The 13,355-nt window shown below is 47.5% G+C and overlaps 2 protein-coding genes across 2 annotated transcripts; one reads left to right on the top strand and one right to left on the bottom strand.

Annotated features, from left to right (window-relative positions):
- The first annotated feature begins 1,319 nt into the window (after window positions 1–1,319).
- LOC119322306 (signal peptidase complex catalytic subunit SEC11C-like) lies at window positions 1,320–2,364 on the top strand. Its single transcript, XM_037595797.1, has 6 exons — window positions 1,320–1,362; window positions 1,469–1,581; window positions 1,697–1,807; window positions 1,919–2,052; window positions 2,200–2,251; window positions 2,326–2,364. Exons 1-6 carry the CDS (start codon window positions 1,320–1,322, stop codon window positions 2,362–2,364), a joined length of 492 nt encoding a protein of 163 aa, XP_037451694.1.
- Window positions 2,365–3,066: 702 nt separating this feature from the next.
- LOC119321362 (putative ripening-related protein 5) lies at window positions 3,067–3,624 on the bottom strand. The gene has a single exon (XM_037595076.1). It carries the CDS (start codon window positions 3,622–3,624, stop codon window positions 3,067–3,069), a length of 558 nt encoding a protein of 185 aa, XP_037450973.1.
- Window positions 3,625–13,355: the final 9,731 nt, after the last annotated feature.

Here is a 13,355-nt window from a genome sequence, read left to right as displayed (position 1 = left end):
GTCTCCAATATGCGCTTCTATCCTTGATGGGACCTTCGAGTTCTTTTAGGATAGGGTCGCATATTAGGCGTGAGACGCTAGTCATGCACTCTAATCTGGCCCGCACCTGCTGCTCCCCAGCTGCAATCCATGGAAGAAGGAATCTCCGCCATTGTTGCAGAACGAAGGAGAGTTGCACAACACTGAGCTTCGTCCGGCAGCAACGATGCTCCACCGTGGCCGGTGTTGCAACGCTCCGGTGCTGCCGAGAGAGGAATGCTGCAACCGGTGGATCTCGTTGGCGGTGGGGTTGCTCCCACACAGCGCACGCGATGTGGCGCCCTCCCAAGCCTCGGCGGATGGTGGAGCTGCAAGCGGCTGAGTTGTAGCACAACGGACGTGGTGTTGTGCGCCGGCAGCGGAGCTGTAGTGGAACCATGGCGGTGTGGCGGTGGAGCTGCAGTGCAGCGGCGTGGTGCTGTGCCGGGTGCGTGCGGAGCTACGGTGAATCGGCGCTGTGCTGCACACAAGAGCGTCGGAGCTACAGTGCAACATGTCGGAGCTGCGACGGGCCGCTGGCGCTGCATTGTAGCACCACGTGCCGATGTCACGGGCTGCAATTGAGCATGGTCGGAGGTGTGACAGGTCGCCGGCGCTGCGTTGGAGCACCTCATGCCGATGTCGCGGCTGAAATGAAGCATGGCTGGAGCTGCGACGGGTCGCCGGCGCTGCGTTGGAGCACCGCATGCCGGTGTCGCCGCTGCAATGAAGCATGGCCGGAGCTGTGAAGGGCCGCCGGCGGTGCGCCGCGCCGGTGTTGGCAGCTGCAATGGCACATCCCCGTGTCGCCGTTGCTGTCAAACGCCCAGCCCTGCCGACGACTGGATGCGGCTCTTGCTTGCAAAGCGCGGCGCTGCTTTCTGGACGACTCGTGTTTTGTTGTTTCACTGTGAATTCAACGGCTTCGATGGAAGGATCGGACAGAAATCATCCAGCTGATCTGAGCAACGCCCTTAATTAATTGATAAACGGAAGAGATAAATCAGTTGCAAATCGCACCTACGTACGGACACAGCATATGATTCCACTGCATGGTCGGAGTCGGACACGGAAACCGAATCCCGCACGTGTGGTGATCGATGGACGATGGTGTCCGTCACCGATTCGTACCGAGTGAGCACTCGTCGAGTACTCCGCAGCTTTGCCTATATATTCAATCATAGCCTACCTACCTACCTAGCTGCAAAGCAAGGTCAGACGTTCGTTGGAAACATATTAGAATCGATCAGAAAACTAGTTTGTGTTTTCACTTTTCACCATCGTCCAGCCGAGAGGAGGCTATGAAGATCCGGCATGTGCTCACCCAATCCATCACCTTCCTCGGTAAGTACATATATAGGCCTCTTTCTTCAGTGTTCTTCAGCGTTGATAATGCTTCTATAAGTTCTTTTTTTTTCCCGGAGAATCTTTACTTAAATTTGGGATGCAGTTATGGTCTTTGCGTTGTTCGTGCTGATGCCCGAGGGAATGGTGCTAGTGACGGGTGTCAAGTCACCGGCGATGGCGGTTTTGTCGGAAAGTATGGAGCCTGCAATTAAAAAGGTATGTGGTACAATTTTTATTTTTAAAAAAATGTGCACTTCAGTTTTTGTCGTCCCCTTTAATTCCAACCGTCATACTGATAGATGCATGCATGGAATATGTGCTTGTTTTGCAGGGCGATATGGTGTTTGTGCACAACATGAGCAATGCACCTTTCCGCGAAGGAGAGATCGTTCTTTTCAGAGTTGATGGCTTTGAACATCCAATTGTCCATCGTGTGATCAAGGTAACGGCAAGCCCGGCCTCTAGTATCTCTTGCTACACACCCATTAAATCATTAAAAGTTCATATGTTATATTATTTTTTCCTTGAAAATAATCTTCTCAAATTATTTTAGGTTCAAGAGCATCGAGATACTGGAGAAACCCAAATACTCACCAAAGGAGACAACAATTCAGTGGATGACCATTTTCTCTATGCGAGCGGGCAGCTTTGGCTTCAACCCCATGACATTATTGGCCGGGTTGCAGGGTACGTGGCCGGTTGTTATCTCTTATCATGCGTCTACTATCGAATTTGGACGTGTATTAATATTGCTTTATATATACCTTGCTCTACCGTTTCAATTGATTAATGTTTTTGCATTGTTAACTTTTGTGTTTTGTCCAATGCTAACAGCTATTTGCCATATGCTGGATGGCCTAGTGTCTTCATCAGTGAAGCTTATAAGGTACGCAAGCACACATTATATTCTGGTTGGTGTCTGTATATACCATTGTTTATTTAATTAAATACTCACACAAGTTCTCTCTTTTTCTTCTTATGAAAGATGTTGCTGAATAGTGGAAGCACTACAACTCCAGAAGTACTATGGGTAACAATGTAACCGCCGCAGATTTATGTGGACGACCTCCATAGTGTCTTGTTCGTGGTTAAAGTATGCATCAAGCGAATGAAGAGTATGTAAAAGACGCATCGTTATCGTAGTCTACACAACAGAGTTAATCGAGCTCCATCTGCCTTGTTGAAGTCATTTTTGTAGCACGGTCGACATGATTTCTTTTTTCCAGAACACGCAAAAGTTTTGCATTTATTTGCAGGGTCGACATGATTCCTTTTCTCAAGAACACGAAAGTCTTGCATTTATTTGCACGGTCGACATGACTCTAACACCTTCTTTGAAAGGTAGATTTTGGTGAAACATGTAGTGATGTATTCTTCTTTTTCTTCTTCTTCATTGACAAAGAGTGTATTTTATTGACTAAAAATGAAGTATCAAGTTGATACAAATACAATGAGCACTCATTTGGTCTCTACATTGGCCAGTCTTGTGTATCTTTTTGTGTATCCCAAAGTGAATTTAATGGAATCCCAGGGTGAATTTAATGGAATACGAGAATCTCACTTGAACAACCATCGATAGAAAAAAATACATCCGAATCGAAATAGGTCTACAAATATAATGATAAACTTTAGAAGAAACAAAAGAATCTAAAAGTAAATACTTAGCGGCAACACGAATATTCATATTGTCCAACTAACTGATTACTCGTCAGACCAGGTAACACCCTGCAAACCGATGCTCTGGTCGAGACCCAGGGCGTCCCACACCGCCGGCGAGGCGTCCACGATGTTGTAGGCGCATGGCTCCTCGTAGTTGTGCTCGGCGTCGCAACCGTGGACAGAGTCGCACTCGTCCACCACCTTGGCGTACACGGAGCTGCCACCCTTCGCAGTGATCTTGATGCTGCGGCCGCAGCGGGACATGCCGCTGAACCAGCCGGTGGAGAGCGCGACGACCATCTCCGAGTCGTCGTGGTACGCGCCGTCGCATTCGGACGGGAGGCCGCCGTCCTTCCCCTTGCCGAAGCCGTTGACTGTGAGGACGGCCCAGGTGGCGGCGGAGACGGACGGCGAGCAGAGGAACTGCAGGTACTGCTTGCCGTCGACGCAGCATTCGGGGCTGTTGCTTGTCTCGCAGTTCCCGGACCTGCCCGGGAGGTAGCCGCTGGGCTGGCAGCCGACGACGTCGTGCGGCCGAACCAGGCATGACGCGGTGTGGGAGGGCGAGAGCGTGGCGAGGAGGACGATGGCCATGGCCATGGTGGGTCGAGCTCTCGCTGTCGCCATCTTATTGGCACCTAACTGAAAGAACGCTTAAGCGGATCAGCATATATGAGGGCCCGAAGGCCACCACGCCGGAAGAGATCAACCTGGAGAGCTCCGCGGGCATAAGCAGCAACTGGATCACAACGGAGGCAGAAATCGATACGCCGGAGGAGGAAGAAGAACATGGGGAGCTTAGAAACCTCCGCTGACCGTCGACCCCAATCCGGCCAGCTAGGCAAGGGAAAGGGAAGTGCCGACAGTACGCGAAAGTCGTGTGATAGTAGTAGCGTTTCACAACAGTCCAAATGGCACTTCACACGAAGTCGTGTGGTAATTTCGCCCCTCTATTGTACTGTACTCAGTAGCAGTAAAACAATTAGGCTCCAAATGGCACTCATTATCAGCCAAGTTGGTTCAATGAGGTGAATAAGAAACCAAACTGACATAAATCCAAGACTTCCTCCCTCTAGCAAACAAACAAATTAAACTCTAAATCTCACAAGCATAAGAGCATCTCCAACATGCGCCCAAAACGAGCTCCGCGCGTAAAAAAATTGTTTTTTGGCGCCGAACAGCTCCAACAAATGTTGTAAAATATTGTGCGCGCTAAAAAGTTTTGGGCACGCGCTAAAAAACGCTATCGCGCGCATCATATTTTGGGCTTTGGATTGCGCACGCTTCACAATTTGCACTATGTGCTTTTTTGGACGTGCGTTTTTGGCGTCTGCTAAAGCAATGTCGGTCCCAACGCATTAAAAATGCTACAGTGGCGCGCTATAATTTTTGTTGGGCCTAAAAATTTTATGCGGCTGTTGAAGATGCTCTAATGGCATCTCCAATGGGCGGCGCTAGTTGGAGGCGCTAGGATTGAATTCCTGGCCAGAGCGGCAGTTGCGCCTAGCGATCCTGGAGTCTGGCGCTTATATTTTGGCATCGGTGCAAGAGTAGGAGTCCAACGCTTGTTGGAGTTCGCTTGCCGTAAGAGATAAAATCTGGGGGCAACAACCACATTCGTTGGAGTTTGTTAGCGCCTATACTAGCGGCTAGCGTTGAAACGGAGAATGCTTACGTGAGTTTTAATTTTAGGATATTTATTTTATTCGCCTAAGCCCCTCTACAGGCGCCCTGCATTGAAAATGCCCTAAGGGAGTTCACAAGTTTAATTCGGGGCCCTCCGGAAGCAACTCCGCATGCATGGGTGTTCGGTGATTGCCCCCCTCAACAAATTGGCCGCTCTCAGCAAACCACCACCGTCCGCCAGTTCACGCCGCTCCCTGCTACTACCCCGCCAAGCCCCTCCTCCATTGTCGTTGATGATTACGCTCCCTCCCAATCAACCATGAATCTAGCAGTGAGGCTAAACCACGGGTACCTCCGCGCGCAGGGGAGGTGGGCCCTAGCACCCCCCGTCAAGCATGGAAAACATGTTATGTTTTCAATTTCAATATTTTGATTTTTCATTTCCAGTTCTTTTTTTAGCATGACACACGTTGCTTCACGCCGAAACACAATTTGTGCTTCACATTGAGAGCACACGTTAATATAGATGGGAGTACACGTTTGTTCACGATGGGATCACAATTATGCTTCACGTTGGGAGCACATGTTTTTTTTTGATGGGTACGTTGGGAGCACATGTTTGTACTAGGTGAAATCTCTACTCCTAATGTCTCAGTTGGTAATCTTCGTGGTTAATTTTCGTCCCACCTTCCTTGTTTTTTTTCGTCCTCCCTCCCACCTCCCAATTCCCCCGCAGTAACGATCCCACCTCCCAGTTTCGTTGGTTTTTTATTCGCTCCCCTCCCACTGGCCGGACAAACCCAACGTTTATTTGGTAACACAATGAATTCACATATGGTGATTGATTTCTTCTTTGGTAACCCAACTAACGATAGTAATCAATCTTCAAATACCAAAACAAAACGTACAAGGCAACAATCGATTCACGTATCACAATCAGATTCTTCTTTAGTACCCAGCTTAACTCACAGATGGTAATCAATCTCCAAACAAAGGAAACAATTAACCTCTACATCACCGTCGTTTACCTCTCGCCAATACCAAATTCATACTAGGCATATCACCTACGCGACATGGTGTTGGTCCAGACCCCTATGACATGATGTTGGGATCATGTCACAACACCACGCCGTCCTGAGCGCCGATTTTGTTTCGCCCACATTGACTGATCCGATTCCCGATCCACGATCCAACCGAAGAAACCCTATCCCCTCCCCCATCTCGTGTATTCTCCTGTGGCGGCATGTCGAGCGGCACCGGGGCAACAACACGACGTGCTTATGGTGCATCAGAGGCCAGACGTGAGGTACCCATTCATCCTCTCCTCCTAAGCCTGTGTCATCTCTCTCCTCTTGGCCATCTCTCCTGGAATGGCGCGCTGCGGCGACGACACATGAACGCGGAGTGGCTTGTTGAGTTGCATGGGGCTCACACGGGCCGTGCGCGGTGGGCCGAATTGGCGCGGCGGTGGCAGTGGTTGAAGGACGTGCTTGCTTGAGGTCGTTCGGCCATTATGTTGCAGGGGACAATGCACGTATCGGTGTGCCAAGGTGGCGGGGAGGCGGTGGCCAAATGACGCATGTGTCTGAGCCCTAAGGACGCGGTGCTGCGATGCCTATGCTCGCTAGGATCTCACGCGGCAATAATCGGTGGAGGTCATCTAGCTTCAGCGTGCATCAGAAAACGGCCATTGCTAGCTAGCTTGTGTGGCTTGCATCAGTAGAGCACAGAGCGAGGGAGAGGGACGTATAAGTCCACTCCCATGGGAAGATGTGTGCAAAGAGGAGGCTCGGTCTATAGTTTTCCCCACTGTCAAAGTGGCTAGGCTGTCATATATTCCAGGGCTTCACCTCGCCTACACATGCACCACATTCTAATTGGATGTTAAAGGCTCAAAGGTAATTCAAACATTGCTTTGATATTCCTAGGTTTCCGCTATGAACTAATATTAAGAAAATTTGTCTATACATACGTTGATGCTCCTTGCAAGTCACAACAGCTCATGTTTTATTTATTTCTGGAACGAGCTGCAACACACGGGCAAGATGAAGATTAGAGAAGGCAATTAAGGAGGGAGAGTCATGTTGAAGTTGAGTTTGTATGGTTATAGATTTTAATCCTTGTGCGGATGGTGTTCTTGAAGTTTCATTTGGTGCTGCTGTCAGCAGGCTTATACTTTCATCATCCTCTACATCAAGTATAGTGGTTAATTGTTTTGGTTAACTCTGCATTTTATTTCCTCAGAATTACCTCACTGCATTTTGTGGAAAACAAAAGTAACAGTATGGTAATTGGTAAAAGTTTTTGGTCCTATAATTTCAGAGTGTGTGTGTGTGAGTGTGTGTGTGTGAGAGAGAGAGAGAGAGAGAATTTAGACATCATTTGGTGGTAGCAAGTTCAAGTAATAGTTTGAACACATTCAAGAACTGGTATAAATATAATGCATATTACATAAAAATAACGCTGAGAATTTAGATGCATTGTTTGTCATGGAGCTGTGGCTGGCCGATTTACATGAATTCCCTCAGTTGTGGTGGCAAATATAATACACACAATTCATATTGTTATGCACTAGAGTGTGTGTGTCAAATAGATGGATTATGGTCCGGTACCCAATAAGATGGATATGTGTGTGTGTGTGTTAGAGAGAGAGGGGGGGAGGGGGAGAGAGTGTGTGTGTGAGGATTTGATGGTAAAAAGGTCGCCAATATCACTTGATATGTATGAGAATATTAAATGTAATATTAACATGATTAATATTGAACTCTTAAAATTAATTTGACCCCGTTGCAACGCATGGGCGTTCTTCTAGTTATATGGTAGTATGAGGTGGGAGCACAGGTTAGTTCCGTTGGTAGCACATTAATGTGGTTGAAAGCATACATGTTAGTACCAGTTGGGAGCATAAAAATTGAGAAGCACCAGTTACGGCTAGATGAGAGCACGGGTTAGTTCATGTTGGGGGCACATGTTAATCTCTAATCCTAATGTCTCAGTTGGTAGTCTCGCCTCACTCCCACCTTATCCCACTGCTTCTATATTCCGCCCAAAAGTATTCCATGCCCACCATTCTGAGCAGCCAACTTGGGCCAGCCCATTAACCGCTAGACCAATGCGCACCCTGGACCCGATCCCGACGACATTAGGGTCCTCACTTTGCTTGCACCTCCTCGATGCCCTCATGGGGTCACGCCGCCGTTCTCTCCTCCACTACGATCTCCTCCGAGCCCTGCCGCCTCTGTCGTGGTATTTCCTTGACATATGCCAAGGGATGGCTTATCATGTGTAGGGACAGGAGTACGTTGCCGGGCTCCAGAAGCGGGAGTAGGCAAGACCTCGAGCGACAACGAGTCTTACCCAGGTTCGGGGCTCTCTGTTGGAAATATGCCCTAGAGGCAATAATAAAAGGATTATTATTATATTTCCTTGTTCATGATAATTATCTTTTATTCATGCTATAATTGTATTATCCAGAAATCGTAATACACGTGTGAATACATAGACCACAACATGTCCCTAGTGAGCCTCTAGTTGACTAGCTCGTTGATCAACAGATAGTCATGGTTTCCTGACTATGGACATTGGATGTCATTGATAACGAGATCACATCATTAGGAGGATGATGTGATGGACAAGACCCAATCCTAAGCATAGCACAAGATCGTGTAGTTCGTTTGCTAGAGCTTTTCCAATGTCAAGTATCTTTTCCTTAGACCATGAGATCATGTAACTCCCGGACACTATAGGAGTGCTTTGGGTGTACCAAACGGCACAACTTAATTGGGTGACTATAAAGGTATACTGCGGGTATCTCCGAAAGTGTCTGTTGGGTTGACATGGATCGAGACTGGGATTTGTCACTCCGTATGACGGAGAGGTATCTCTGGGACCACTCGGTAATGCATCATCATAATGAGCTCAAAGTGACCAAGTGTCTGGTCATGGGATCATGCATTACGGTACGAGTAAAGTGACTTGCCGGTAACGAGACCGAACGAGGTATTGGGATACCGACGATCGAATCTCGGGCAAGTAACATACCGATTGACAAAGGGAATTGTATACGGGGTTGCTTGAATCCTCGACATCGTGGTTCATCCGATGAGATCATCGAGGAGCATGTGGGAGCCAACATGGGTATCTAGATCCCGCTGTTGGTTATTAACCGGAGAGCCGTCTCGGTCATGTCTACGTGTCTCCCGAACCCGTAGGGTCTACACACTTAAGGTTCAATGATGCTAGGGTTGTAGAGATATTAGTATGCAGCAAACCGAAAGTTGTTCGGAGTCCCGGATGAGATCCCAGACATCACGAGGAGTTCCGGAATGGTCCGGAGGTAAAAGATTATATATGGGAAGTCGAGTTTCGGCCATCGGGAAAGTTTCAGGGGTCACAGGTATTGTACCGGGACCACCGGAAGGGTCCCGGGGGTCCATCGGGTGGGGCCACCTATCCCGGAGGGCCCCATGGGCTGAAGTGGGAGGGGAACCAGCCCCTGGTGGGCTGGTGCGCCCCTCCTTGCCCCCCCTGCGCCTAGGGTTGGGTACCCTAGGGGAGGGGGCGCCTCCACTTGCCTTGGGGGGCAAGGCACCCCCTTGGCCGCCGCCCCCCCTAGGTGTCCCATCTCCTAGGGCCGGCGCGCCCCTTGGGGACCCTATATACAGAGGGGAGGAGGAAGGGCAGCCGCACCCTTGCACTTGGCGCCTCCCTTTCCCCTTGTTACGCCTCTCCCTCCCGCAGACGCTTGGCGAAGCCCTGCCGGGATCCCTGCTGCATCCACCACCACGCCGTCGTGCTGCTGGATCTTCATCAACCTCTCCTTCCCCCTTGCTGGATCAAGAAGGAGGAGACGTCACGCTGACCGTACGTGTGTTGAACGCGGAGGTGCCGTCCGTTCGGCGCTAGGATCTCTGGTGATTTGGATCACGACGAGTACAACTCCTTCAACCCCGTTCTCTTGAACGCTTCCGCTCGATCTACAAGGGTATGTAGATGCACTCCTCTCTCTCGTTGCTAGATTAACTCATAGATTGATCTTGGTGAAACTGTAGGAAATTTTTTGTTTTCTGCAACGTTCCCTAACAGTGGCATCATGAGCTAGGTCTATGCGTAGTTCTCTTTGCACGAGTAGAACACAAATCTGTTGTGGGCGTAGATGTTTTCAACTTTCTTGCCACTACTAGTCTTATTTTGCTTCAGCGGTATTGTGGGATGAAGCGGCTCGGACCGACCTTACATGTACGCTTACGTGAGACAGGTTCCACCGACTGACATGCACTAGTTGCATAAGGTGGCTAGCGGGTGTCTGTCTCTCCCACTTTAGTTGGAGCGGATTCGATGAAAAGGGTCCTTATGAAGGGTAAATAGAAGTTGACAAATCACGTTGTGGCTTTTTTCGTAGGTAAGAAAACGTTCTTGCTAGAACCCTATTGCAGCCACGTAAAAGATGCAACAACAATTAGAGGACGTCTAACTTGTTTTTGCAGCAATTGCTTTGTGATGTGATATGGCCAAAAGTTGTGATGAATGTTGAATGATATATTGTGATGAATGACAACCGACAGGAGCCATAGGAGTTGTCTTAATTATTGTATGACCTGCATGTCAATTATTTAACGCCATGTAATTACTTTACTTTATTGCTAAACCGTTAGCTATAGTAGTAGAAGTAATAGTTGGCGAGCAACTTCATGGAGACACGACGATGGAGATCATGATGATGGAGATCATGATGATGGAGATCATGGTGTCATGCCGGTGACGAAGATGATCATGGAGCCCCGAAGATGGAGATCAAAGGAGCTATATGATATTGGCCATATCATGTCACTACTATTTGATTGCATGTGATGTTTATCATGTTTTTGCATCTTGTTTACTTAGAACGATGGTAGTAAATAAGATGATCCCTCATAATAATTTCAAGAAACTGTTCCCCCTAACTGTGCGCCGTTGCGACAGTTTGTTGTTTTGAAGCACCACGTGATGATCGGGTGTGATAGATTCTAACATTCACATACAACAGGTGTAAGACAGATTTACACATGCAAAACACTTAGGTTAACTTGACGAGCCTAGCATGTACAGACATGGCCTCGGAACACAGAGACCGAAAGGTCAAACATGAGTCGTATGGAAGATATGATCAACATGGAGATGTTCACCGATGATGACTAGTCCGTCTCACGTGATGATCGGACACGGCCTAGTCGACTCGGATCATGTAACACTTAGATGACTAGAAGGATGTCTAATCTGAGTGGGAGTTCATTAAACAATTTGATTAGATGAACTTAATTATCATGAACTTAGTCTAAATCTTTGAAAAAATGGCTTGTAGATCAAATGGCCAACGCTCATGTCAACATGAACTTCAACGCGTTCCTAGAGAAAACCAAGCTGAAAGATGATGGCAGCAACTATACGGACTGGGTCCGGAACCTGAGGATCATCCTCATAGCTGACAAGAAAGCATATGTCCTAGAAGGACCGCTAAGTGAAGCACCCACCCCAGAGAACCAAGACGTTATGAACGCTTCGCAGTCACGTGCTGATGATTACTCCCTCGTTCAGTGCGGCATGCTTTACAGCTTAGAACCGGGGCTCCAAAAGCATTTTGAGCAACACAGAGCATATGAGATGTTCGAGGAGCTAAAAATGGTTTTCCAAGCTCACGCCCGGGTCGAGAGATATGAAGTCTCCGACAAGTTCTATAGTTGTAAGATGGAGGAAAATAGTTCTGTTAGTGAGCACATACTCAAAATGTCTGGGTTACACAACCGCCTGTCCCAGCTGGACATTAACCTCCCGGATGAGGCGGTCATTGACAGAATCCTTCAATCGCTCCCACTGAGCTACAAGAGCTTTGTGATGAACTACAATATGCAGGGGATGGTGTAAACTATTCCTAAAGTATTTTCAATGCTGAAGTCAGCAGAGGTAGAAATCAAAAAGGAACATCAAGTGTTGATGGTCAATAAAACCACCAAGTTCAAGAAAGGCAAGGGTAAGAAGAACTTCAAGAAGGACGGCAAGGATGTTGCCGCGCCCGGTAAGCCAGTTGCTAGGAAGAAGCCAAAGAATGGACCCAAACCCGAGACTGAGTGCTTTTATTACAAGGGAAGCGGACACTGGAAGCGGAACTGCCCCAAATACTTAGCGGACAAGAAGGCCGGCAACACTAAAGGTATATGTGATATACATGTAATTGATGTGTACCTTACCAGTGCTCGTAGTAGCTCCTGGGTATTTGATACCGGTGCCGTTGCTCATATTTGTAACTCAAAGCAGGAGCTGCGGAATAAGCGGAGACTGGCGAAGGACGAGGTGACGATGCGCATCGGGAATGGTTCCAAGGTCGATGTGATCGTCGTCGGCACGCTACCTCTACATTTACCTATGGGATTAGTTTTAAACCTCAATAATTGTTATTTAGTGCCAAGTTTGAGCATGAACATTGTATCTGGATCTCGTTTAATACGAGATGGTTACTCATTTAAATCCGAGAATAATGGTTGTTCTATTTATATGAGAGATATGTTTTATGGTCATGCCCCGATGGTCAATGGTTTATTCTCAATGAATCTCGAACGTGATGTTACACATATTCATAGTGTGAATACCAAAAGATGTAAAGTTGATAACGATAGTCCCACATACTTGTGGCACTGCCGTCTTGGTCACATTGGTGTCAAGCGCATGAAGAAGCTCCATGCTGATGGACTTTTAGAGTCTCTCGATTATGAATCATTTGACACATGCGAGCCATGCCTCATGGGCAAAATGACCAAGACTCCATTCTCCGAAACAATGGAGCGAGCAACCAACTTATTGGAAACCATACATACTGATGTGTGCGGTCCAATGAGCGTTGAGGCTCGCGGAGGATATCTTTATGTTCTCACTCTCACTGATGAGTTGAGTAGATATGGGTATGTCTACTTGATGAAACACAAGTCTGAGACCTTTGAAAAGTTCAAGGAATTTCAGAATGAGGTAGAGAATCAACATGACCGAAAGATAAAGTTCTTACGATCAGATCGTGGAGGAGAATATTTAAGTCACGAATTTGGTACGCACTTAAGGAAATGTGGAATCGTTTCACAACTCACGCCGCCTGGAACACCTCAGTGTAACGGTGTGTCCGAACATCGTAATCGCACTCTATTGGATATGGTGCGATCTATGATGTCTCTTACCGATTTACCGCTATCATTTTGGGGATATGCTCTAGAGACAGCTACATTCACTTTAAATAGGGCTCCGTCTAGATCCGTTGAGACGACACTGTATGAATTATGGTTTGGGAAGAAACCTAAGCTGTCGTTTCTAAAAGTTTGGGGATGCAATGCTTATGTCAAGAAACTTCAACCTGAAAAGTTCGAACCCAAGTCGGAAAAATGCGTCTTCATAGGATACCCTAAGGAAACGATTGGGTATACCATCTACCTTAGATCCGAAGGCAAGATCTTTGTTGCCAATAACGGATCCTTTCTGGAAAAAGAGTTTCTCTCGAAAGGAGTAAGTGGGAGGAAAGTAGAACTCAATGAAGTACTACTTCTTGAACCGGAAAGTAGTGCAGCTAAGGAAAATGTTCCTGTGGTGCCTACACCGACAGGAGAGGAAATTAATGATGATGATCAAGGTACATCGGATCAAGTTACTACTGAACTTCATAGGTCCACAAGGACACGTTCCACACCAGA

This window comes from Triticum dicoccoides, chromosome 6B (genome assembly GCF_002162155.2).
Source record: "Triticum dicoccoides isolate Atlit2015 ecotype Zavitan chromosome 6B, WEW_v2.0, whole genome shotgun sequence".
Taxonomy (NCBI): Eukaryota; Viridiplantae; Streptophyta; class Magnoliopsida; order Poales; family Poaceae; genus Triticum; species Triticum dicoccoides.
Note: the sequence above shows the minus strand (reverse complement) of the source record. Positions and strands in the feature narration are given on the sequence as shown.